The sequence below is a fragment of the Pinus tabuliformis genome, chromosome 6 (genome assembly GCF_031772625.1).
Source record: "Pinus tabuliformis cultivar Carrire ecotype Pingquan chromosome 6, CPIR1, whole genome shotgun sequence".
In the NCBI taxonomy this organism is placed as follows: Eukaryota; Viridiplantae; Streptophyta; class Pinopsida; order Pinales; family Pinaceae; genus Pinus; species Pinus tabuliformis.
Window position 1 is genome coordinate 1,400,671,005 of NC_142292.1, and position 27,811 is coordinate 1,400,698,815.

Consider the following 27,811-nt stretch of genomic DNA (forward strand, 5'->3'; position numbering starts at 1 on the left):
TTGATTTCTAATCCTATTTGATTGCTTGCACTAGATGCATTGATTTCAGTGTAGATGTTGATTTCTAATCCTATTTGATTGCTCGCATTAGATGCATTGGTTTCAATGTAGATGTTGATTTCTAATCCTATTTGATTGCTCACACTAGATTCATTGATTTCAGTGTAGACGTTGATTTCTAATCCTATTTGATTGCTTGTACTAGATGCATTGATTTCAGTGCAGAGGTTGATTTATGATTTGATGTAACTAGATGTATGATGTGCATTAATTTCAAAGTAATTAGATTAATAGTGTGCATTGATTTTAGTGTAAGCAAACAAATTATCGATGACGTGCATTGATTTCTGTGTTACAGTAATTCAACAATAAATAAAATACCTGAATTTTGATCTTAGATATAATGTTCACTCACCTGAAATGTTTGCTTCTTGAAACTGTAAACTATTTGTAATTGACTACATTTTTATTTTTCCCATTTTCCATCACTCATCATTATTAGTTAATTTGCATTCAAACGAGGTAATAGAAATCAACTATCATTAAAACTTACTTGGGGTTTAACACTCCATAAGTTGCAATGGTTGACTTTGGAGAAAGCTACTATTAATATGGGAGAGTAAGGGAGAGAAGGTTTGATATTCACTACAATAGTTTGAGTTAAAGATTTGAATGGTCTATGATTTCAACTGTCCTTTTCATTTGACTGATATGAAAAGATGGAAAAACTAACAGTGATAATATAACAATAGAAGAAAATAGTTTGAGATTGATCACAATGAAGACTATTTATAATTGACTACATTCTTATTATTCACATTTTCTATCATTCAACACTGTTACATTTTTAGTATACATTGAAAAATATTATTACATCATTTTTCATCATTCAAGTTATTAACATTCTCTATTATCTCAACAAACTGAGGTAACTGAGCAAATTTAAAATTAAAATAACTAGATTAATCTTAGACACATTTAGCATATTTAAAATGATTAGAATAATTAGATGTTCAACAAATTTTGTGTGACTGCGCATGATCGAAACTAGCGTAGATCCATCTTAACCTTGGATCTATTAAGCGTCGAGAGTGATCAAATCTCTTTCAAAAAAGAGGTTTGCACGTCTAGAAATTTGATCCCTCTCGAAGCTTTATAGATCTGGGGTTAAGATGGATTTAGGCTGGTAAATAGGAATGAAGGACTTGCATAAACTCAAGTGCTTTTTTGTTATAAATATGGACATTATGCATCATAGTGTCTAAAGAAGAAGGGTAAAGTGGAGTAGTAGTAGAAGCATGTAGTAATCTTTGCAGAAACTCAAAATGAATGAGTTTGCTGCCAAGGTCGAGAAGGATATTTTGTTGGTATCTTGCCTTTCTATAAACATGATTATGAGGTATGTGTTGTATGTGGATAGTGCAACATTTTGATACATGAGACAATCTCAACAATTCTTTTGTAGTCCAAAGCAGCAGGAATCAAGAGTACATGTTGAGCTTGGTGATGATGTCGAGTACTCAATAGTAGGAGTTGGTATTATTCCCTTCCAGCTCTTACGTAATTCTTTAGATTTTGGTGATGTCATGTTTGTACTAGGTCTTAGTAAGAATTTGCTTTAAGTTTTGGTTACAAAAGATGAGGGCTTTGTAGTGTAGTTCAAGGACCGGAGAGCCCTCATCAAATTGAAGTAATCTAGTTCAAATAAAACTTAGGGTAATATGGGTTAGAGAAGGTAATTTGTACAAGTTGTAGGGTGTACCTGTTTGAACCTTGGTGCCTAATAATGACTTGTGCAAAATGTGGCACAAGAGGATGGGGCACCTGCGTAACTAGCCATTGCCTATTTTGAAAGAGATAGTCATAGGTATTTTTAGTTCAGTATTGAGCAACATGGTGTATGCAAAGGTTGCATAATTGGTGAGTGTGTCAAGGCTACTTTCCCAAGTAGTGAGTGTAGGTCTAAGGTGATTTTGGACTTAGTACATTCAGATGATTGTGGATCGATGTCAATAGCGTCAATAGTAGGTGGCATGTATTATGTTTCCTTTATTGATGATTGCTTTTGCAAGACTTGGATGTATTTTTAAAGACCAAGAATGATGTCTTTAGTAGATTTCAAGAGTTCAAAGCTCTAGTTGAAAATTGAATATCAAAGTCTTAGGATAGTTTTATACAACCCATAGGAAAATGGGGTTGCAGTGCAAAAGAATTGAACCATCATAGGGGCTACTAAAGCGATGATACATGTCCAAGACTTCTCAGTGTTTTTTTGGTTAGAAGCATGCAACGCAGTAGTCTACATCCAAAATCAATGTCTGTACAAAATCTTTTGAGGCCAAGACACTAGAGGAGGTATTCATCGGTGTGAAACCATAGGTTTGTCATTTTTGCGTCTTTGGTTTTCTAGTTTATATCCATGTAATGGTAGAGAAGAGGACCAAGTTGGAGCCCTCCAACATGAAGGGTTTATTTGTGGGTTAAAATGAGATTGTAAAGGCTTATAGGGTCTATATTCCAGAGTAGAGGAATATAGTAGTAATTGGGGATGTAAAGTCTGAGGAAGACTTAGCAACCAGGAAGTCCCATGAGCCTATTCCAATGATGGAGGATGAGGAGCAAGAAACTTCAAAGGTTGAGCTTGGATCACTAGTGATCGCTAAATTAGTACAACCCCCTTCATCTGAATAGGGGAATATACTTTAGTTAAGAGACCTTGATGATTCAATTAGACATTCAGGGATTCTCATGAGCATGTTGAGACTACTCTTAGGAGCACATTAAGATAAAGTAGACCTTCGAAGAGGTTTCTAGACTATATGACATTGATAAGCAACATTATAGATCTTAATCCTTCTAGTTTTCAGGAGACAACAAACTGATAGGTACGACATGATGCCATGGTAAAGGAGTATGCCTCCATCACGAAGAATGTTGTTTGGGACTTAGTGTCAAGACTGGAGGGGAAGTCAATTGTGAGTTCCAGGTGGCTTTACAAGATCAAACGGTAGCATTGAAAAATTCAAAGTGAGTTTGTGGCGAGAGGGTTCTCCCCGAGAGGGAGTGGACTACGAGGAGAAATTTGCTTGAGTTTCCAATTACACTTCCATTAGAGCTATTATGTTCTTGGTTTCATTTATTTGATGGAGGATAAATTAGATGGATGTGAAGATAACTTTCCTTGGGGTCATTAAGGAAGAAGTGTACATAGCAACCTTAGGGCTTTGAGTTAACCGGGAAGGACTATCATGTGTGTAGGCTTAAGAAAGCTTTGCATGGATTCAACTAGGCACCAAGAGCATGGTATTCCATGATTGATGGATATTTGTAGATTAAGGGCTTCAACAGGTGTGATGTTGATTATAACTATATATTTGTTCAGTTTGATCTAATTATTTTGGTGTTTTATGTAGATGATTTCTTATTGATAGGTATAGAGAAGCTCATTGTAGGGTGCAAAGTAGACATGGAAGTTGAGTTCAAGATGAAGGACATCGACATGATGCATTACTTCTTGGGGTTGGAGGTTTGGTAGAGACCAGGTGAGATTTTCCTTGGGCAGGGTAAGTATGTAGTTTAGATCTTGAACATATTTTGGATGGAGGAATGTAAACCTATGGCCACACCTATGATCACTAATTGGAAGAAGATAACAACTTTATATTTAGAGTTGGTGGATCCCATGATGTATAGGTAGCTAAAAGGTTACTTGATGTATTTGGTCAACACTTGACTAGATATATGTTTTGTAATGAACACCTTGAGTCAGTTCATGGTGGAGCCAAGGTAGGAACATGGGGTGGCAACGAAACATGTTCTTAGGTATTTGAGGGGCATAATGGGGTATGGTTTGAGATATCTTGGAGACGGTGAAACGAATTTGGAAGGTTATTAAGACTCAGACTGGGCAAGTAGTGTAGCAGGAAAATGACCTAACGGTGCTGTTTTAGCTTGGGATAAACGATAATATCATGATTTAATAGAAAGAAGGTTTTCTCGGCACTTAGCTTATTAGATGTAGAATACATGGCAGCTAGTGTTGCTAGTTGTGATGCCAACTAGCTTCGCGAGTTACTTGTAGGGTTGTTGATCAGGAGTTGGAACCTATAATTGTTTACTGTGATGATTAAAGTTGTATCAAACTCTCCTAGAATCTAGTGTTTTATAACAGGTCCAAGCATATAGGGATCAAATATCACTTCATATAAAACAAGGTTTTGAAAGGAGTAGTGAAGCCCCAACATATTCCCACAAATAGACAGGCAGATGATATTTTGATCAAGCCCTTGGAAAAAGGGAAGCTTTAGGCATTCAAAGGCAGACTTGGGTTGTTGTAGAATTTGTTACTCGCTAAGAGGGAGTGTGTAGAATTATAGCTCGAACAAGAACTTCCGCACAAGTTTAGTGCGAATATGCAAGAAGTAGTTTGAAATAATTTTGAAGAGTCTATTTTGTAATACATTTGACTAAAAAATGTGAATGTTTTATATTTAGGATTTGTTAGAATTTACCGAACCCAACACCTGTTATTACTTCTTAGCAAATATTAATTGAACAAATACATGGCCATATTCCTAACAAAAAATAATATAGCAAATGCAAAAATTTGATCTGAATCACATACACAAACAGATTTTTGCCCAATCAAATCAGTTCTTCATTAATAAATTAATCACAAAACTTACACGGGCTCTCGTCATGGGATAATGGCCCAACTGAGAAAATAAACTCTGGATTTGATCCAACAGATCTGCTCTCTCTCTCGTAGATCTGGATATCTAGCCTCTACACACTCTCTTAGACTCAACACATGCTCACTGAGATGCTGCTCTCAATCTTGTGCTGTTGTTGTGTCTCATCTCCTTACCTTAGCCTTGCTCTATAACTTTACATTGAGCCAAAACTTTAATCCTAACCCTAACTGTAATTAGAAAGTGATGGATGATTGAGATTAGATCTCGCCTCATTTGAGATCGACAACTAAGATTAAAACTTAATCTCTAAAATAAATAATTTGCTTTATCTAAGTTTTAGTTTAGCTCAATAAGCCAACATATAATTTTGTGCTTTTTCCTAAGTTAAACTTAGGATAAGTTACATCAACAAATATTCTAAGGTGAAATGTGGGTGACTTCTGTATGCCTAGACACAAGGCCTGTGCAAAATTACCTACCTGAGCTACAAATTTCAACGTGATTTAAGTCTAAAAAGGTAGGAGTAAACTCAAAAATAGATTCGGGTTTTGGTCTCAACTCAAAGTATAAAGATAGGACAAGGTAGAGGTTTTCTAACCCAGTTGAGTAGTTAAGCAATTGAGTAGGTTGAGTGATTAAGAGCAATATAAAATGTAGGTGGCCAGGAAAGAGGCATTTCCTGATAGCGCGTAGTTTTGTATGGTTGTTTGGACAAAATTGTACTGATCCATATAGTCATACAAACAACAACAAGGACAAAAGCTGCACAACCTGTACAATTGGGTTTACGATTCGTACAATAGGTTGTGCTTCTCAAGGTATTGTTTTGTTCATGTTCCAGATGATTTTGGTAAATGTGCAATGCTATTTTTGTAGGCATCTTGTGGAAGTTTCCTTCTAAGTTTTTTGAAGGAATGGAATGCTAATTTGAAGGAGTAATTCCCTGTGTATGTGTGAAAATGTGTTTTATGTTTCTGCTATTTTTTCCAACGATTGTGTGATTGATGCTATGGTTTGAATATAATGTATAAAATTTAACAATTTATTATTTAATTGAGATTACAAGGACAATGGTCAGCTAGGCTTGGAAATTTTCAGAGTCCATATGCTGAAACCAAATCATCAATCAAAGTCTCGAACAATCACGCAAGTCCCAAATTTTCTATTGATTGAATTATCGAAAGCTAAAATGTGGTGAACCATCAAAATTTCATCTTCAAGCTATCATCAAACAATTGAAAATCTTAAAAAATATCAAGTGCTAAAGGCCAAACTAACGAATCCAAAACTTTGAGTGATTTCTATCAAAATCATCAAATTTTGAAACTATTGTCGTGATAGTGAAATCACTGAGTAAGCTTTGAACTTGAAGTGTAACAACTGTCACCAATATCTTCCCCCTAGTTAACTGAAAGGTGAGAAGTCTCGACTCTTGTAATCAAACAATACTGTCGTACTCCCTTGAAAGTGGAAAAGGGAAACTATAATGTCTTTGAGCGTAGTTTGAAGATTTGATCCTCAACTCAAAAGACTACATCAAGTGAGCCATGATCATGCCCTGAATCACCATTTCCCAAATCAAAAGATTCATGTCCATTTGTAGTATACACCTATCAAGTCGAGGATTCCCAAGACTTGTACATGAACTTGACAATAAGATTGCTCCAACAACTTGGCCAAGTACCTAGCAATTTGAGATGTAGTTGTTGTCCATCAATGTTTACCTATTGCTGATACTTTTTTGGAAAGGTGATTTGTCTTTGCATAGAAATTTGCATGGGGTAAGATCAAAACAATGCAATTTTGTATGGTTAACTTGGTGTTTGTTAAGAATTAGAACACGAACAAGCACAACCAAAAAATTTGGAGGAAAAGGCTTGAAGCCATTTTCTACAACTCATTGTATTGATCTCATGATATCAATACATAATACACAAATTTGACCACTTCCTGGTTTATATCTCACTTGCAACTCATTAGTAGATGATGATAACATGTCATCAATTTATAAGGATTACAACTTTGGCAACTCATTAGTAGATAATGGTAACTTGTCATTAATAGATAAGAATTACAACTCATAAGTACTTGATCGCAAACTTTGTGATTGTCTGGGGACTCACAATTAACATTCCCTTTCTCAATTACAAGTTTGAATAATTGTATCCGTAAATAAACAATAATTGGTATCATCTTTAGTTTTCAATCTGAAACTTTTGAACCAGGACTCGATGAAGATATGCAACCACCAATACGGATGTTGAAAGGTGTTGACACCTAATCTTCATGATTGGGGAATTTGTAAAATAAATAAATCAGGAATGTGAACAGTCATCGGAAGATGAACTGAACAATCACTTCTAATGTATAAAACAATAACATACCTATGGAATAATCAGACGAATCAGTCTTTTCTGTCTTTGGAGAGTTACTACCTGGCCTGACATGGTATCAGAGCCAACTCCTATTTTTAGCTGTTGTGCCTTGTAACTCCCTTGTCTGACTGAGTGTCCTGTCTGTCTGCCATGACCTGCGCTCTGCTCCATACAGAGCCTGCTCCCTGCAATACGTTGCCCATATATCCGTTGGTGCCAGATTCTGACATTGTCTGTCAAGACTGCTACTATTATGCTGCTACCATTTTCTAAACAAAACCTACGCTGCGCCACTCTGATAATGTGAATGATGGCAGTCAGTCTACGCAATGCAATGCAATGCACTGCTGTTACTTTCCTTTGCCTTCCCTTGTAACAACCTTAGAGGCCCTTGCAAAAGCGGATTATCCTTTTTGCTCCACTCTCTCGGGTTGCATCATTTCTCTTGAAAAGTGCCTAATGCAATAAGATATGAAGTCACTGTAAGATACACTTTGATGCAAGGTTCGATAGTTTGATGCACCATTTGACACAGATTAAACCGATTCTCTTTTAGTGGCCACCAAAGTTTTTTTTGTCAAGTACTTTTATTCTTTAGAAGTTTCGCCTATACGGCTGTTGCTGGAATCCAAAGATTGCAACATTTTTTGAGCCGCATTTTCATTTCCTGGACACAATAGGAAATGCTCGAATATAGCATGTAATTTAAGCTTTACAGTGGACTTTAAGTTACAGTTTTTGATAAATTGTGCAGTAGTAGGAAATGATTGAGTTTTCAAAGAAACTTAAGCTTTGGTTGGAAATGGCAGCGGGATTTAAGGTTTCGTCTGCGTGATTGGAGCTCCTTTTCGTGTACAAATGGGCTGCATACTTGCCAAGCAGACTTTAGCCCTCGACGAGGCAGAGACTCCGCATGAAAAGGCTTCGCATTTGTCTTCTGGGAGGAGGTCTAATGTGTCCCTTAAGCTTGAGAATGCCGATAAATGACAAGAGGGTGATTTTAATTCCAGTGTATATTTATGATGGCAGTTTTTGCCTTCAATGGTGTTGCGCAGTTTATATAAGCAATTTATATATCATTCAAAACGTTTTATATATCAAAGCATTTGTGGTATAGTGTTGCGCAGTTGAGTTCATAGTGTTGCGCGGTTGAGTTCATAGTGTTGCGCGGTTTATATAAGCAGTTTATATCAAAGCATTTGTGGTATTGCGCGTTTTATATATCATTCAAAACATAGTAGTATTGCACAATTTTTTTTATCATTTGAATGGTAATGCTGCGTTGAAAAGTTAAAGCATTAAAGTGATATGTAATATTGAAGTGATATGTACATAATATTTCAATGAAATGCTGATGCTTCTATCAAACATTAGAGGGATTTGAAGAAAATATAGTGCATAAGGCTGTAATGTAAGGAAGTTTTTTTTTCATCAGAAGTTTTTTTACAGAATGCATTCAATCATCTATATGGTAGGGATAGTTCTCACTGGCAAGGAGAACTATCCTGAATGGTCCCGGATGATAAAACACACCCTCATCTTCAATGAGTTGTGGAAGGGAGTGTGTGTCGGAGAAGGAGACAATGACCCAGTACAGCCTACATCAGACAAAGAGCTCGTCATTTGGGATAATAAGAACAACAAAGCATATGTATTAATCGCAACATATGTAAATGAAGAAGTAAGTCGCCATATTTCATCATATTCAACTGCCTTTGAAGCTTTACAAAAGCTCAAAGAACTCTATGACTCACATTCTGCACTTGAAGTTGTTCAGCTCATGATTAAACTCTTCACTCTTGAACTGAAAAATAATGATCCTCTTGCTCTTGCATCTGAAGTAAAATCCATAATGCATGATATCAAATCCACTAAGGTTGAGTTGGATATCCCTCTTATTGCTTTTCTCAAGGCACTCTATCCTACTTACTCCAATTACCTTGAGTCTTTACAAGCAAATGGAAATCTTAAAGATATAACCTTTGACTCTCTTGTGAAAAAGTTTGCTGAAAGAGAGAGCCTTTGGAAAGAAGACAGTCCCTGAATCTTCTGAAGAGACTGTGTGCCTTGCTCATAAAGAAAAGCATCCTGCTCAAGATTCTACAAGAGGAAGAGGTGGACGAAGAGGAAGAGGAAGATACTTCAGAGGCAGGGGGGCAGACATTCTCAAGGAGAAAAGGCAGATCTGCATTGCATTCGCTGCAAACGAAATGGATCACATGATGCTTCTACATGCAAGCTACCATGGGACAAAATTGAGCAGAAAAGAAACCAGCAGAAAGGTAAAACTGATGATACAGACAAAGGTAAAGCACCTGAATCCACTCACTATATTGAGGCACAATGTAACATTGGAGTAAATGAAGATTTGTTTAATGCTTCACTTGCTTCTTTGAAAAATGATTGGTTGCTTGATTCAGGAGCAACCTGTCACATGACTCATAGAAAAGATTTTTATGAAGATTTCACTGACAATGTTGATGGACAGTATACTTTGCAGATCAGTCAAAAATCAAGCCATCAGGGCTTCGCACAATCAGGCTTAAACTGCCTGGTCTTCCAGACTTTCTTCTGGATCATGTTATATATCTCCCACAGCTCAAGAGAAACTTGCTGTCCTTGGTCCACATCCGCCAGCAAGGTCACTCCATTCATATGTTTGATGGCAAGCTTGAGGTAAGAAAAGCATCTGACCACTCACTTGTCATGAGGGGAATAGAAGAAGAAAGACTTCTCAAACTGCAAGGAACCTCTGCTCATGCACAACATTTCTCATATATTTCTCATCATGAAGAAGGTACACTTCCATCAAGTTTATTATTGCATGCTAGATTTGGACATTTAAACTATGACAGTCTCCGCTTATTGAAGAAAAATGGTGCTGTTGGTTTGCCTACAATTCCTAGGAAACATAAGCAATGTGATGCTTGCATTCTAGGAAAGCATAGCAAACAGTCTTTTCATGATTCACATTCAAGAGCACATAGGAAGCTTGAACTCATTCATTCAGATTTATGTGGTCCAATGCTTGTTCCTTCTGCAAATGGAAATAAATATATCATGACATTTATTGATGATTACACCAGAATGTGTTGGGTTTATTTATTGAAGAACAAATCTGATGCTTTTCAAACATTCAAGAATTTTCATAAATGGATTGAAAATGATGCACAATCTCATATTGGGTCTATTCGCACTGATAATGGAAAAGAATATACATCAAATGAATTTGAAAACTATCTTCGCCAACATTGGATCAAACATCAAACAACTGTACCTTATAATCCTCAACAGAATGGTGTAGCAGAAAGAATGAATAGAACAATTTTGAATATGGTACGATCTATGCTTTTCTTCAAAAATGTAAAGATAATGTTTTGGGCTGATGCTGTTCTATGTGCTGCATATATAAAGAATAGATGTCCATCTAATGCTATAAGAAACAAGACTCCTTATGAATTGTGGTATGGACATGTTCCTTCGGTAAAACATCTCAGGATCTTTGGTTCCACCTGGTATGCTTTGATACCAAAGGTACATAGAAACAAACTTGGTGCTAGAAGTCGTAAGTGTATCTTCCTGGGGTATTCAAACACCTCTAAAGCATACCGCCTCTATGATGAAGTAAATAAAAAGTTTGTTGTATATAGGCCTCTATGATGAAGTAAATAAAAAGTTTGTTGTATCTAGAGATGTCATTTTTCTTGAATCATCCAAATCTGACAATGTTGTTGAGCGGCAACTTGATCGCTTGGATAGATTCGCAAAAACGAAATCATTTCAAGAATTTGATAATCAGATTCCACATCTTGAAGGGGGGATTTTTATACTAGATCAACATGTGGAATCTTCTTCTGAAGAACAATCTCCCTTGCATGAAACTCCAACAACGGATGATGCTTTAAATGATGTAATTGATAGAATTGTGAGACTCAATCTTGATTTAGTCCCAACTCAATCAACAGAGCAGCCTGGACCATCTCAGAAAGGTCCCCCAAAGTGGCTGACAAAGACACTTGAAAGTGTTCATCCTGATGAAATTGGAAAAACAGGAACCATAAATTCAAACCGACAAAATGGAGGTGATGTAGATGACTCTAATTCACCTGTTGATATGGATGTTACTTATGATTGTGAACTGAACTTGTCTACAGATTTTGAACCAACTTCCTTCAAAGAAGCTGCTTCTCATGATGAATGGAAAGAAGCGATGCAAAAGGAGTATGATGCTCTCATAAAGAATGGCACTTGGAAGCTGGTTGATCCTCCATTTGGAACCAAACCAATTGGCTACAAGTGGGTCTACAAGAACAAGTACAAAGCTGATGGCTCACTTGACAAGCACAAAGCTAGGCTTGTGGCAAAAGGCTTTGCACAGAAGGAAGGGGTCGATTATGAGGAAACTTTTGCCCCCACAGCAAAATGGGCCACCATCCGGACACTCTTTGCACTAGCTGCTCAGAACGGTTGGAAAGTCCATCAAATGGATGTAAAAACTGCATTCTTGAATGGAGATCTAAAAGAGAATGTTTTTATGTCCTAGCCTGAAGGATTTGCTGTGAAAGGACATGAACATAAAGTATACAAACTTGTGAAGTCCTTGTATGGCCTCAAACAAGCACCGCGAGCCTGGTATGAAAAACTAACTGAGCATCTTCTGAAACTCAGCTTCAATCATTTTGATCTTGATGATGCAACTTTATTTGTCAAGAAAGTTGGCAAAACAGTTGTGTATCTTGTGGTATATGTAGATGATTTTTTAATGACAGGGAACAATGAAAGCTACATTGCATCCATAAAGAAGGAATTAGGGAAAAGTTTTGAAATGACTGATTTGGGCTATGTTCATTACTATCTTGGCATTGAAGTAACCCAACATCCAAAATCCATATTTCTTTCTCAAAAGAAATACATTGGAGATTTGTTAAACAGATTTGGCATGACAGAGTGCAATCCTCTTTCTACTCTAATGGAACAAAACTTAAAGCTCACATCTATTGAAGGAAAGGAATTTGAGGATGCAACAAAGTATAGACAGCTTGTAGGAAGTCTCATCTACCTCACTACTACCAGACCAGACATTTCATTTACTGTTGGAATCCTCTCCAGGTTCATGCAAAAGCCTTGTGAGGGATATTGGTCTGCTGCAAAAAGAGTTCTAAGGTACTTGAAGGGAACTCAAGACCTTGGAATCAAGTATACACAGGTGGATGACTTCAGCTTGATTGGATACTCTGATTCAGACTTCGATGGAGACAAAGAAATTGGGGTATCTACTTCAGGATATGCTATGAGTCTTGGATCAGGAGCTGTCTCCTGGAGATCACGCAAACAATCAGTTCCAGCAGATTCCACAACTGAAGCAGAATACGTGGCAGCAGCTGAAGCAACGAAAGAAATTGTGTGGCTCAGGAAAATTCTTGAAGATTTGCAGGTAAAACAAGTACAATCAACTCCACTCATGATTGATAACACCTCTGCAATAAAGTTGGCCAAGAATCCAAAGTTCCATGATCGAACAAAGCATATCAATACTAAATATCATCTGATTCGACATCATGTTGAGGCCAAAACAATCCATCTCCGTCATTGTTCCACAAATGAGCAAATTGCAGACATCTTCACCAAAGCACTTGGAAAGGAAAAGCTTGAACGATTCAGAATGATGCTTGGACTCACCAACATCCCTTCAGATTAAGGGGGGGAATGTTGACACCTAATCTTCATGATTGGGGAATTTGTAAAATAAATAAATTAGGAATGTGAACAGTCATCGGAAGATGAACTGAACAATCACTCCTAATGTATAAAACAATAACATACCTATGGAATAATCAGATGAATCAGTCTTTTCTGTCTTTGGAGAGTTACTACCTGGCCTGACGAAAGGTTCATCTGAAATGAACTTTGGAAGTGAACAATTGCCATGTTTGAACATTCACTTTGTAATCTTGTAAACGAATAGGATTACATAATTTCTCTTTGAATTTAGGCATAAGTAGGTCTCAAACAACATCCCGAAGAATAGTTGATTTGGTTGACTGTAAAGAGCATGTTTTTTTTTTTTTTTTTTACAAAATCGGTTGCTTGATATATTCAAAAAAGTTGGAGGAGTCTAAGCTCCGATTTTACAAGAGATGGAATTATAGTAGTTGCTTGTTTTTGTATTTCATTGTGGCAGTACACATGAGTGCCTTTACTGTTCACTTGTAAGATCCTAGAACAAGTATAGATTCTTATGAATTGGGACAACAGAAGACTGGTTTTGCAGTACATTTAAACAATAGTGATATATCTGATATGTCAGTCGATGGAGGCCTCAGGCTGGCTGTCAAAAGTCACGAATTCTGCTAAAGAATATCCAATTTGATTTTTTTCCCAAGTCTTCAAGAATGAGAATAAACTGCGAAGACAGAGATTGCTGCAGATGGAGGTTTGATCAGACTCCTTGATAATAGAAGCGCAGTTCCTTGGAGAGTGGCGATTTGGGGCAATCATGTGGATCAAGGGATGAATTGGTGCAGGCTCGCTTGATTGCGTAAGAGGCTTCCTTTTTCCCGTGAGCTGGCATGACTAGCTCTCTTATCCGCTTCCTGGTTGTTGGATCGAACGACATGAAAAAATTGGCACTCCAAGCCCTGAGACAACATATTTTTTCAGCGGCTGATGATTTGATGGAGAAAGAGGTTGGATGCTTGTCTGTTGCTATTCATTAAACTGATTATTATAGCCGAGTCGCCGAAGACGAGGGCTTTGTTAATCCCTTGGTTCTGAAGCTGCAAAAGATCTTGGAACAGACCCAGAGCTTCAGCTCGGTTATTGCTTAGTCTTCCCAGACCCCATTCAAAGGAGGACACCGTTGCACCTGAAGGATCCAAAATGATGCCCCCTGCGTCGACAGCTCCCGGATTAGATTTGGAAGCTCTGTCAAAAAATAAAGAGTGAGAATTCTTTGAAAGGAGCCATTTACCGAAATCATCTTTTGTGAGGCGGATTGTCCATTCTGGTTTGTCGGATTTGCCACTAAACTTGCTGATCTTTGTTGCTGAAATGGTGCTGGACCTGTCTATCAGATTCCAAATAAAGTTTCGCTCCTTTGTCCATAGACTGACGGGATCGATTCTCTTTGTTATCTTGGCTGCTATAATTTCCGATGCAAGACTTAAAGCTTAAAGGATTATGTGCCTGATTGTAGTTGCCTTGTCTCGGAAGATCATACTGTTTCGGGCAATCCAAATGCGCCACAAAAGAACAAACAGAATAGTGTTCCAAACTCTTTTGGCTGGGTTTTGATTCGCTGAATGCCAAGGATAGCTACTCCTCCAGTTGTTTAAGGCTTCGACAATAGAATGTTGGGGATTCCAAATGGAGGGAGCAGAAGGTATGATGCTGTTCCAGCATGAGGTGACAAAGGGACAAGATATAAATAAATGCTATATGGTTTCCTCCGCCGCTTGACAGTTGGGACACCTAGAGGGTCCGAAAATGCCTCTTTTCTTGAGGTTCTCTGTAGTTAAAATTTTACCATGGAGAAGTGTCCACATGAAAAATTTGATCTTTGGAATTGCTTCAACTCTTTTTAAAATCTTCCCTGAGCCCAGAAAGCAGTGGGGTATTCTTCGCTGCTCAAGTAGCTGTAACCTGCTTTGATAGAATAGTTTGTTCCTGAAGGATCCCAACGATACTCGTCCTTTGTACCTTTGATGGTGGGTGCCATACTGTGCAGACAGTTACAAAGAGAGTCGAAGCTACCTTTGAGATGGTGGGGTATGGGTGGGAATTCCCATTGAACCCAGGCATTAGTTGATTCATTCCATTGAGAGATTTGACTCAGTTTGGATATGCCTTTGCTGTGGAGATAATGAAGAATAGGGCCGATATCTGGAAGGCTGTTTATGGGAGGGTTGCCCATGATTTTGTCCGTACCAATGTTCACTGTTTCACCTCCTTTTGGTACTTTGGAAACATTTTGCGGCATGAAGACGATGGCTTTTTTACAAAATTTCCATATCTTTGTACAGTGTCTGTTGGGGATTTCAACATTGAGAATTTGCGATCTTGGCTGATTAAGATATTTTGATTCTAGGACTTTTTTCCACCATGCTGGTTGATTTTCCATAAGTCTCCAAATCAATTTCCCACTGAATGCTAGATTCATAATAGATGGGGACCTGATGCCCAGACCTCCATTCTCAGGGCTTTGTATAACCTGTTTCCAGTTTACTAGGTTGAATTTTTTCTTTTCATTCTTGCCCCCTTGCCAGAGAAAAAATCTGAGGATGCTATCCATCTTTCGGTGGAATGAAGCTGGAGCTTGGGCAAGAGAAAACTGATATAAAGGAAGGGAGGAAAGCCCTGATTTTAGTAGAACCTATCGCCCAGCTGGATTGAGCCACAGAGTTCCCCATCTCTGAAGTTTCCTTTTCATTTTGTCTAGCGTTAAGTCCCAGACTCCAGTCTTTGCTTTCCCTATGGTTACCGGCATTCCCAAATAACTGAAACAATCCCAATCTAACTTGCAGGGGACACCAAAAATATTGGCAATATTATGTATCATTTGGGATGAAGCATTCCATCCATAAATACAGCTCTTAAGGTAATTTATTTTACCTCCTGAATATCTCATGAACTTGTCAAGCAAGGACTTGAATCTTCTTGCAATAATGGTGGTTGCTCCCCCTAACAGAAGGGTGTCATCGACAAATTGAGAAGGATTTATATTTTTAATGCCATCTTCAAACTTGATGCCCGTAATGAGGCCTGACTGCCTCTTTTGATCGAGGGCACAACTAAATGATTCTGCCATGAGGATGAAGAGATAAGGGGATAAGGGACAACCTTGCCTTAGTCCTCTTGAGGATTGGAAGGAAGGTCCGGGTCTTCCGTTGATGAGGGGGGCGATCCAAGGTCCAGAAATGCAACATCTTATGACATTAATAAGAAGAGGTGAGAAGCCCATCCTTTGAAGAACTGCAAATAAAAAAGAATGCCTTACCCTCTCAAAGGCATTGGCCAGATCTAGTTTTAGTATGAAGCCTTTCTCATTCCTTGCATGACTTGAGTGTATGGCCTCTTGGACTAAAAGAATAGAATCTGAAATTTGTCTATTTTCCATAAAGCCTCCTTAGTTTTCGGAGATCAGCAGCGGTAGAAGAGGTTTGAGTCGAGAGGCTATGATTTTAGTGAAGATTTTGTATGATGAGTTGTATAAAGATATGGGCCTGAAGCGAGAAAAATTGGATGGCCGGTTCTCCTTCGGAATGAGAGCCAAGTGGGTAGAATTTGTATATCCACCTATTTTGCCTTTTTTTTGGATCCACTTGATGTATTTTATGAGGTCTTTCTTTATCAGCTCCCAGTAATCCCTGTAAAAACTAATTGGGAACCCATCTGGACCAGGTGCCTTGTTGGGATGGAGGTTCCAGATTGCTTCAACGACTTCTTCCTCTTTTATCTCTGCTGTCAAGTTTTTGTTCAGATCATCTATGACTTTAGAATGCAAATGCTGTAACAGGTCATCATAAGATTCTTCCTCCTGTACTTCGGTTAAGAGATCCTTGAAATGTTCTGTAGTTGCTTCTTTAATATCTGCTTGTTCCACATGTTGTGTCCCTGCGCTGTCCGAGATGGCAGTTATGGTGTTTCTGACTTGTCTTGCGGTGGCTTGCTTATGAAAGAATGATGTGTTCTTATCCCCACTTTCCAGCCATATTTGTCTTGATTTGATGCGCCACTTTTCTTGCTCATGCCTTTTAATTTTGCTTAGTTTATTGTTCAACTCTTCTTCTTGAATTTTTTCGTTGTGGCAGTAATCATTTTGTTCGATTGCGCATTGGAGTTCAGCGATTTGAAGCTTTAACTCATGCTTTTCCTGTTCTGGCTCCTTGTAGTGCGATTTGGCCCATTGTCTAAGCGCTTTTTGCACATTCTTTAGTTTGCTCTCCCATATGTAGCCTGGGGAACCTTCAATATGCTGTCTCCAGGTGAGCTGAATGATGTTTCGGGCAGCTTGTTGATCACTCCAAATATGATTATATTTAAAAGGCAGCGGACCAAGGGCGCAGTGAGTATTCAAGGCGAGGGTGATTGGATAGTGGTCTGAAGCAGCAAAAGGCAAAATGGTGGAATTAACAGATGAAAAGGTTGACAGGAGTGAAATATTAACCAAGAATCGATCCAGCCTCTCCATGATGTTGTGGCTGCCCAGCCTTCGATTGCTCCATGTGAACTTGCGATTTTTTGGAGCTATGTCTATCAGATCACCAATGTGCATTACATTTTCCATTTGATTCCTGAAAGGGTCTGGCAGAAAATTCCCCCCTCGCTTTTCATTTGCATGCAGGATTAAGTTGAAGTCGTCGCCTACTATGGTGTTGCTGCTGTCTCCTTCCATGATGTGATTGCTAAGAGTTTCCCAGCATTTTCCTTTATCCCTATAGTGATTGGGGACATATACATTGAAGATGACAATTTGTTGATTGCTGATATTATTTCTCAGGACTGTTTTTATCCAATGCTGATCGATTAACTCAACTTCACTTTGCCAGTCATTTTGATTCCAAATGGTGGTAATCCCTCTAGAAGCTCCTCTTGCTTCGCTTATGCTTCCTTTGTAATTTTTATACTTTCCAAAGATTTTGTTGATTTCTGATTCTCTTTGCTTTGTTTCCTGAAGTAATATGATGGATGGTTTCTCCTGCACTATAAGGTCTGTTAGAGCATTGATTTTAGCGGGGTGCCCAAGTCCCTTGCTGTTCCAAGAAAGTATTTTAATCATTTCAGAACTGTGGTTCGAGGAGGTGCTCTGCCTCCCTTGTCTTTGCTTGCTGCTTCTTGATCTTTTGTGGCCTGAATGTAAGGTTCTATTGGATGCTGTAGACCAAGGGCTATGTCTTTCTGCGCGTTTTCATCCCTATGCTGCTTTGTAGTCTTTCTCCCCGGCTTCTTTTGTCCATCAAAGGAAGAGCCCTGATCCTTGGAGTTGCTACGGGTAATTCTAGGGGGGAGTGGTTCAAGTAAGAGGGGAGGAAGGGCACTCATAGAATGAGGGGAGGAGGGCTGATCAGGAGGGTTCGAAGGAGAAGGGTCACCTTCAGGGAGGGAAAGAACATGGAAAGGGTTGGTGGATGGAGGAGAATGAAGGGGTTTTCCAAGTCCAGGGGAATGAGATTGATGAGGAGGGGAAGGCGGAGAAGATGGGATTTGGGCAGAGGTTTTATGAGAGGAGGGTCCAGGTTCATTGGGTAAAGAGGGACTAGGGGCTGATTTTTTTTTTTTTTTTTAATCACTTCCCATTGCTGATCTTGAGTATTATTATCCACATTAATAATCTTAGTGCAGCGATTGGCAAAATGACCATACTCGTGACATACCTTACATTTGAAGGGGATCTGTTCGTAGTCGAGCTGTTGTATGTGCGACCGTTCATCGACTTTGATCTTGATAGCTTCTGGAAGTCCTTTGCCCAGGTCAACCTTGACGCAGATACGGGCGCATGCTTGCATGTTGTCTCTTGGTTCGCTTCTGTTAATATATTTGCCGACTGCATTTCCAATGGCTCGCATAGAGTCATCTCCCCAGCAGTGTAATGGGAGATGTACCCAAACAGGAACTGCATTAGGAATGTCAAGCTCTGGATCGAAATATGGTGTCCACTTGTTTAAGTACAGACCTCTGGAGTCCATAAAATAAGGTCCATTGTGAAAGATCAGATCCTTGTCATTCTTTGTCTCAAAGTGAAAGGTAAAGTAGCCCTTCCCGCAGAATCTGATAGCAATTTTTCCTTTGATTTTGTCCGACCAATTTCTTTCCACCCACCTTTGAACTATTTTAGGTGAGGGCCAAAGACCAGTGAATTGCCCTATCAGACCCTTTTCGGCCAAAGCAAGAGCAACCATTCTAGGCAGAGAAGGAGGAATTACAAATTTTAAAAGGGCCGGGCGATCTCGTTGAGGCGGCAGGGAGTTGACAAGGGCTGAGAAAACCTGTTGCTGTGCAACCTCCTTCGGTGGAGCCTCCGGAGGGGCCATCAGGAAGAATGGGGCGCAAACCAGAGAACTGAAGGCGGCAGGCAGCGCGCGTGCGCTAGGTTTCTCAGGAGCGTGATTTCTCTTGTTGATTGAAGATGAACAAGCGAAGATTTCTACTAACTGTAAAGAGCATGTTGAGGAGACTAGTTATGCTAGAATTCCCAATTGCTTGATGAATTTCTAGGACTTCAAAACTTTGACTATCATCAATGATATTTGACATGCCCCCTCGTTAAGTGTGAGGTGAGAAGTTTGTTAAGGGATCCAAGCTTAAAATTTTGGATTTTTCTATTCTTTAATGATATCTAGTGGTTTTTGGTTGACCACTAACCTTTTTAGCTTGAACAATGTGGTGGTTTTGGTTGATTGTAACCTTCTTCATAATATGTTCCCCCCTTGAAGGTTCTAGAGACCATCTTGTTATGTTATGAGTGTACTCCCCCCTTGAGTTGTAGAGAGTAACATCTTTAACTTCTTGTTGATGTGCTCTATGATATGGATTTCCTTGACATGAAGCCACAACTAAACCTACCATTGAAGCCAATAAAATAGCTTTTTTTCAGTTTCAGCCATGGATACAAGGTTCCTTATTGTCTTCAGATGGGGCTACTTCTATGTCCAATCTAATATTTGTAAGTCACATTGAATTAAATAGCAGCACCAAAACAAATAGCTTGCATGCAAACCATATGTTTCTTACGTAAATCTACTTCAACAGAAAAAATTAAAGTAAAGTTACAAGTGTTATTAATTTTGGAAAGCAATGTTCAGCACATAGTAGCGATAAATTTTCTGTAAAAGGAAAAGGTTCATAAAGAGGACAATTATTACTCATCAGATGATAGTAATCAATGTTGAGATCCATAAGAGACGAGTATTGTAAAAGGATGCTCTAGCACAGGTGTGCTAGAGAGAGATATCTGCAGTAACAGTGAAGATAATCCTGAAACATCAGCATTAGAGTTGATCATAAGTCCGCTAGAGAGAATAATACTTGTATTTTAAATAATGATCAAGGTAGATCTGACGATGATAAATTACGAAGGGCTTTTTGAGTGTGTATAATACATAAGAGGTACAGTGTCCTCCCCAGTTAGGGTGATGGGTGCACATATATTTTGAGTAGGTTGACCTTAGGCATAACCTAGTATTATGATAATTGAATATTGGCCATAGCCACATATGTCAATAATATAATATGGGTCTGCTGTAGCCGCATGTGAAGTTTACATAATTCTCTACAATCAATGTTCGAGATCCATAAGAGACGAGTATTGAAAAAGGATGCTCTAGCACAGGTGTGCTAGAGAGAGATATCTGCAATAACAGTGAAGATAATCCTGAAACAACAGCATTAGAGTTGATCATAAGTCCGCTAGATAAATAAGATAAGATAAGATAATTTTATTAATGTCCAACAAATGACCATAAGAGGTCAACGGGACTGTCGGTTACAATGATTACATCATGCCAAGCCGGTGGACCAAACGGTCCCCTTTAACATTTCTTTTAAAAAGCAGAAAATACATCTATAATCTAAGTAAAGTAAATGTAAATGTAGAAGCTAGAAGCTCTCGGCCTCGAAACAAAGCACTGCGATGGAGCAGAGAAGAAGAAGAAGAAGGAGAAGAAAAGGCAGGGGTCTCCTGTCCAGATCCTACTCCTAACATCCGAGGTCGAGAGAAGAAAACTGAGAGAAGCATGTCAAAGTCTGCTGTCCTGTGGGCATACTGGGCTGTCGCTTGGAGGTTCTAGGGCGCCTCCCAGGGGTGGATCCAATCCTGGAGCACTAGTGCAGTTTGGTGGGTCGGCCCCCTCGGGACCGCACTGATCTGGTCTCAGTGTTTGTGGGTCGGTCAATGGTTCTTTTGGTGCCCCGCGCTGATGGTAGCACCCTAAAGAAGTCCGTGATCTTTTGCGTGGTGTCCGATCTGGTGGGGGGCTGAAGAAAACGGGCCCGAAATCTGAAGGCCTCCTGGAGATAAAGTGCAAGGCATCTCAGATCAACATATCTGAGGAAGCTGGTCAAAGTCTGAGAAGACCTGAAGAGACAATGGAAACGACCTTGAATCTCGTAGTAAGCAGGGCATCCAAAGATGAAGTGTGTCTCTGTCTCTATCTCCTGTAAGTGACAGAGTTGGCAAATCCTATCTGCCCTATCGATGTGGTGATCTGTCTCCACCCGGAGTCTGTGAGACCCAACTCTGAACTGACCGAGGGGGATTCTAAGGGCATGCATCCAATGCTGGAACGTGTATTGGTGTCTGATGATGAGCCCATCCCTAATTTCCAGGCAATGCTCCGTGTAGAAGGCCATTTTTGGACGCAACCCATTGGGAGGATTGGTCCATGTAATCTGAATGTATCGTCTGTAAATATCCTCCTTAATGATTTTATTCAGCTCTTGTTGATTGGGGAGGAGGTGCCCTGGAGCATTCAAAGAGTACTGAAAAGGAGGGAGATGGTCAATCTGGATTCCTGAAACCTCTAGAAGCTCTGTCACACCGGTGTACCAACATTTGGATCGACCTGTCTGCATACGGGCGATGTTCTTCGAGGAGTAATATGCTAAATATGGGTATTTGTCACGACCCTTCCTTGTGTCTGCCAGGCCTCGGAACCTGTGCAGGAGCGACACTAACCTGAATATCACCTCTAGGCAGAAAGGTTGAGCCCCGAACTCTGCTAGAATGATGTGCTGAGGAATTGTCTGCTTGCACCTAATGAAAAGGCACAAAAGGAGGGTCTGGACCCGCTCCGCTGAGGCCCAATCTGACTCTAGGAGAGAGGGACCCCAAATCTCTGAGCCGTAAAGCATTGCGGGGAGAATCAAAGTGTCCAGGATACTCATTTTGGACGAGATGTCTTCGAAATGGTGCCCGAAACACTGCCTCTCCAGAAGGGCTAGGGAGCCATACCCTTTGTTGATCCGATGCTGAAGGGCTGGCCGCAGGCTGAAGCGAGGCCTTGAGAACTGAACTCCCAAATATGTATAGATGTTGACAATCTCGATCTCTTCTCCTTTAAATAGGAAGAGGAAGTCCGAGGTTTTCTTGACTCCATTGAAGACAATCACTTTGGTTTTACCGAAGTTCACAGTGAGATGCCTTTGGTCACAAAAAGCTGCGAGAGCATCCAGCTGTCTCTGAAGGTCTTCTTGGGAGGAGGCAATAAGGGCAATATCGTCTGCAAAGAGGAGGATGGAAATAAATCAGGACCTGTTGAAGAAGACACCCATCTGCTAGAGAGAATAATACTTGTATTTAAAATAATGATCAAGGTAGATATGACGATGATAAATTACGAAGGACTTTTTGAGTGTGTATTATACATAAGAGGTACAGTGTCCTCCCCAGTTAGGGTGATGGATGCACATATCTCTTGAGTAGGTTGACCTTACCCATAACCTAGTATTATGATAATTGAATATTGGCCATAGCCACATATGTCAATGATATAATATGGGTCTACTGTAGCCGCATGTGAAGTTTACATAATTCTCTACAATCAATGTTCTAGAGGACACCCTGCATCTATTAATCCCAAACCAGTGGATTTTAGGAAAAGTCAGCTATCATAGAATCTGACCTCAGTAGATGGTACATGGGAAGGAATTAAAGGACTGCACCATCCAAACACTATAATTGCTTTGGGACAAAGCAATTGAAGGAGGGTGGATTCTTTCTATGTCTAGAGATAACTGGCTCTGTTAGTGATAATATAACTCAGGGGCATTTACTTTTCTTTTCTCGGCATAAAGAGTTACTAATGCATGCTCTTAAAATGCTATCATTGTGCATGCTCACATTAGTAGATGCTATTATGCATGTTCACATTTATATTTCTCTCACTTCTGAATCTTTGGTAACTCCCCCTATATTTTGTAACTTCCACTCATATCTGTTACTCATGGAGGATTGTAATTCATCTTTTTGAAAATATCTGGAATTGTTAGCTATAAAATGGCTCTTAGGTATTAGAGTAGAGGTTGTTGTGAAGTGTGCTATTGCAGGTAGTCTGGAACGGACTATATAGGCCAATCACAGCTTCCATACTGCCTTGGAGTTTGCCTTAGTTGGCATCCATATTTCCTCAGGAAAGTTTTGGACTTTTATATGCTGAGGATTCAGGTCCTGTTACTCCTAGCTATTGTTGGTTTTTCTTCTGTTGTTACTGCTATAAAATCTGTTAACAAATCTACTGTTGAAAAATTGCTGGAGTTTTTGCTGTTTGTGCTGTATCTGCTGATGCTGGTTTTTATGATTGCTACCACATGTTCTTGTTTCTGTTGTTTTCTTCTGCTAGCACCTGTTGGTTATCAGTTTTTTTTACGTTTTAAATTAATCAGATTCCACGCTGTGTCTCATAGCATATATTGCATAAGACATTTTTGTGATGTGCTATCTACGACTTGACATCTTATTGTCTGCCATCTCATTTTCTTAGCAACAAGTGTTATCTTTGGTCTTGGTTATTTCTTCACATCTCATCACACTTATGTATTGATTAGGAAGGTTCAAGGCATCAGATGCAAACAGACTCCGAGCAGAATATAACAGGCTTGTGGAGGGATTAGCTCAACGCTCGGATTTGCCTAGTATGTAAAACGTTTCCTTTAACCTTTTCAGGTGTTTTGAGGTTATCAATCTTGAAGATTCTTAAGTTGTCTCTAAAAATGATTTTATAGCTTTTAATACTGTCCTCAGAAATGGGAATTTAATTTTTCCTATATCTCAAAACATACACTCTAAATTTCAGCGATATGGTTAACAAAGTCCTTCCATAATTTTTTACTGTTTTAATTTTTTACAGTTTTACCAGGGCACTGAATTGGATGTTTGGAAATTTCCTTTAGTAGCTTTCTTCTATAAAAAAAATCCACTTCGACATTTTGTTCTATATGAATTGATGTAAGTGTCCTGCTTGGTACCGCAGAAGAAAGATTTTGAATTGATTGCTCTTGAAATGAACAACGATAACATCTTGCTGTATGTTTTCAATATGCGACAAACAATGCTGGAAATATATGAAATGCTGGATATCTTTGACCACTTGTAATGTAGGAAACTGATGAATATTCATAGGTTACTTAGAGACTAAGTGATAAGGCAGATACAGTGCTTTCACAGTCAATTGCAGTTTCTGCATAGGAGTTGATGATCGTGTTAATATAATCAGGTGGATAAAAGACACCTAAATTTCTAGGAAAATTAGTTTCTAGATTAGTTGCCTGCCACTGCGTGTAAATGTTTCCTTGCTCTATAATTTTCTTGGAAATAAGGTGAGTAGAATAGAATTTTTATTTACCATCTATGGATTACATTCATAAACATGATTTAAAACTACAAAGATTTCTGAGGTTAAGAGCATAGCAGTTGATTTACTGTAAGAGGAAGCATTCGATGTTTAGTTTTGATAAAGAGGTTTCCCTAGGACCTTGTTGGTTGATTAACAGTAGAGCTTCAAGTGACTACTCGGAGAAATCCTATGTTACCGGATCCGTCAGCATTGGGGCTGGATTCGCGGATTGGATCTGGATCTGGATCCGGATTCGCTTGGATCCCCGCCTAGGAACTGGTTTAAATGTTTCCTCTACCATAACATGCACCCCAATATTTAAGCTGCGGTTCGTGTAAATTGGTTTTTTTACAATATAGAAAAAGTCTTTCTCTGTTCGTATTCACTGAATTCCGGTCCATTTGTTCACAGCAGAAATTCTTCCCCCATTAATACGTACCTTAAAACCTGGCTTGTAAATGGATCCGGTGGGTTGCTTGTACCCACCATCGCGGGGCACCCTTGCTGGGTCCTACCGGCCCCAATAGAACATATCAGTATTGGACAAAACGAGTGTTAAAACTCTGGTTCAGGCTTCAGCGCTATAACCCATCTTTGTTGATTTCAAGTTGAATGTATTAAACACATTCAGCGCTATAACCCAACATTGATGTTTTCTTTCCATTGCACCGGTCTAGGGTTCGAGTTCGGGCATAAGTTAGAAATATTATTGGTATCGAAAATCAGTGCCGACCATTCGTTGAAACGTGGGGACATTTGACCGCAAAAAGAAATTAATGTTCTATAGATCATTCACGTACAAATGTCGCAACTCAACTTCTAAGAATAGCAAAGAAGGGTAGTATTAATTTATAAACATATTAAAATGATAATATAGATATCCTATAAAAAATTAAATTTATAATACTATAACGTTATATCTATTAATTAAACTTTATTATATTTTAATGTTTTTTTTTTTATATTTATATTTATACCGTTCAAAATTTATAATTTAAAACTATTACAAACTTGTCTTTTAAAAATTAAAAACTAAAATTAAGTTCTATTAATATTATAATTTATATGTTGGATAAATAGAAATATTAAAATTAATATATTTATAAAATTAAGTATATTAATCTATTGTATCATATATTTAAAATTTATATTAAACATCATCTAAGTTACACATTTAAAATTTTGTATTTTTACAATTTATAATTTTCTTGACTAGCTAATGTTTATCTTCTCTGAAAGTAAGTAAACATATTAATGGCTCAAGATTTAGAGGCATCTTGCAAGTTTGGAAGTCACCCTTATTACAAACCACACACAACTTACAAGTTATTTTTAGGTGGTCAATTTTGTCACACATAATCATGTAGCGGCATGTTGAGGTCTTCAGATTGTATCAACAGAGGTTAGACTAGTGTTATTACAAACCACACACAACTTACAAGTTATTTTTAGGTGGTCAATTTTGTTACACATAATCATGTAGCGACATGTCGAGGTCTTCAGATTGTATCAACAGAGGTTAGACTAGTGACCATAAATATTGCAGCCTTTTCCCTACCATGGAAATATTTATATGCTATATATACCTGCTGTTTCCCCACCATATCCGATTCTTGGCTTTAAAAAAATCTGACGGTTTCGTATCCGCATCCGGTTCCGTATCCATATCCGAATCCTAGTAACTTAGGAGAAATCCTATCATTTACTTCCAATTTACATATTGTTTCAACGATGTAGAATGGAAATTGGATCATAGCTAATTTGCATTCCTTTCCAGGTGTAGCTATTCTTGTCAGGGAATATTTGCAGTTTGTAAGGTCATATGTGTATCTATTCACAGAGCTAAAGTGGATTATTAGCAGTGTGTTTATATTGGTCAGGATAGAGTAGTTGCTGGTCTTGTTATGTTCATCAATTGGTTCTGAGAAAAGAATGCCTCAAGAATCCCTTGGAAGTATATCAAGGGTGGCACATTAGGGGTGGGGGTGTCAGTAAGAGATTTGGGGCCTTAACCATTTGATAGCTAAAGGTTTCTAAATCTCTGCATGTTGTTTACTGTCTTAAGTGGGCTAAACAATAGGGAAGAACAAAATGATCCTCTCAGAAGAATCTGGACAAGGATGAACCTGTTTATATTGTGATTTAAAGCTGAGAACCTCCCTTAGGTAAACATCTTTGATATGTCAATTGGAACAATGTAGTGAGTGATCCATTCAATTTTGATAAAGACAATAGAACTACTTACCATAGATCTCATTCTAAATGGGGCATTTGAAAGTGCGCTTATCTAATTTGGAATGGATCATTATATAGTTTGTCATCTATCTGTAACAAACCAAGTTCGTATGCAAAAGGTTAAATACTCCAAAAGAATTGGAATATGAAGATCTCCATTGAAGATACAAGAATATATATTAAAATGTATAAATTAGAATGTTGTTACAAATGAGAGTGAACAATGAGAGTGAGGGCCCGCTTATATACCCTAGGCAAGTATCCCTTTATGAACAGTCATGTCCTTGGGGACATACCTCTTCATTAACTTATTACTAATTAATCATTATTTATGATGTGTTATTATAATTTATATTTACATTATTTATATCCATATTTGTAAAGTTTTGTAGATGTTCTATGCTAAGAGCAATTTCACTCTTCTCACAGCAATCATACAAGTAGATAAGCAAAATGCAGATAGAACATATAAGCAGATCTTACAGAAGACAAATCAGAAACAAGAAAAATGTATGTGTTTGTTTCGGCGGTCAATAGGATGCTTCAACCAGCAAAGTCTCCTTTGGTCAGCCAGCCCAGCATGTGTCACAACAACCCTCCAACCAGTAGATGAGTCAACCCAAGTCAGTTCTACAAAAGTCAACGCTGTCCTGAAAAGTCAACGCAGGGGCAGCAAGCTAAAAGTCAACGCAGCAGCAAAACGGTCAACCCTTTGACCTCGATTTTTGTGCCAAGTAGTATGGCCTTCAAAAATCGAACTTCCCACAAGTTTTCAGCTTGTTTGGACCAAGCGTTGACCAAAGTCAACGCTGGTCAAACTTCTGCGAAACCCTAGCAGCAGAAACCCTAGCAGCAGAAAACCTTAGCAGCAGAAAAATCCTCTTCGTCCTTCCCACGTGTGGCTGAAATTCGTCCTCCAGGTAGCTCGTACTTTTTAGGATGAGAGAGGAAGATGTGAGTTGTGTTGTGTTCAAATTCTTTCCAACTTTTCCTGTATATATATATATCCATCAATGAGGGTGTGTGACACATCTGTTGGGCATGTGAGCCTACATTACAAAACTGGCTGACCTTTGCACATATAATTTATTAAGAATAATAAATTCAAAATATAAGTTCTGCTCATCGGATTAAGACTATTTTTATATGGATTTTACACCTCTCAGAAAGAGGAATCCAA

General features: G+C 38.6%; 1 protein-coding gene across 1 annotated transcript in view; it reads left to right on the top strand.

Moving 5' to 3' along the window:
- The window catches only part of UVH6 (RAD3-like DNA-binding helicase protein), a 281,472-nt gene that overhangs the window by 6,001 nt on the left and 247,660 nt on the right, over positions 1–27,811 (top strand). Inside the window, exon 2 of the mRNA XM_089426800.1 lies at positions 23,613–23,695. Coding sequence (XP_089282926.1) covers positions 23,613–23,695 — 83 coding nt within the window. The remainder of the gene's footprint in view (positions 1–23,612; positions 23,696–27,811) is intronic.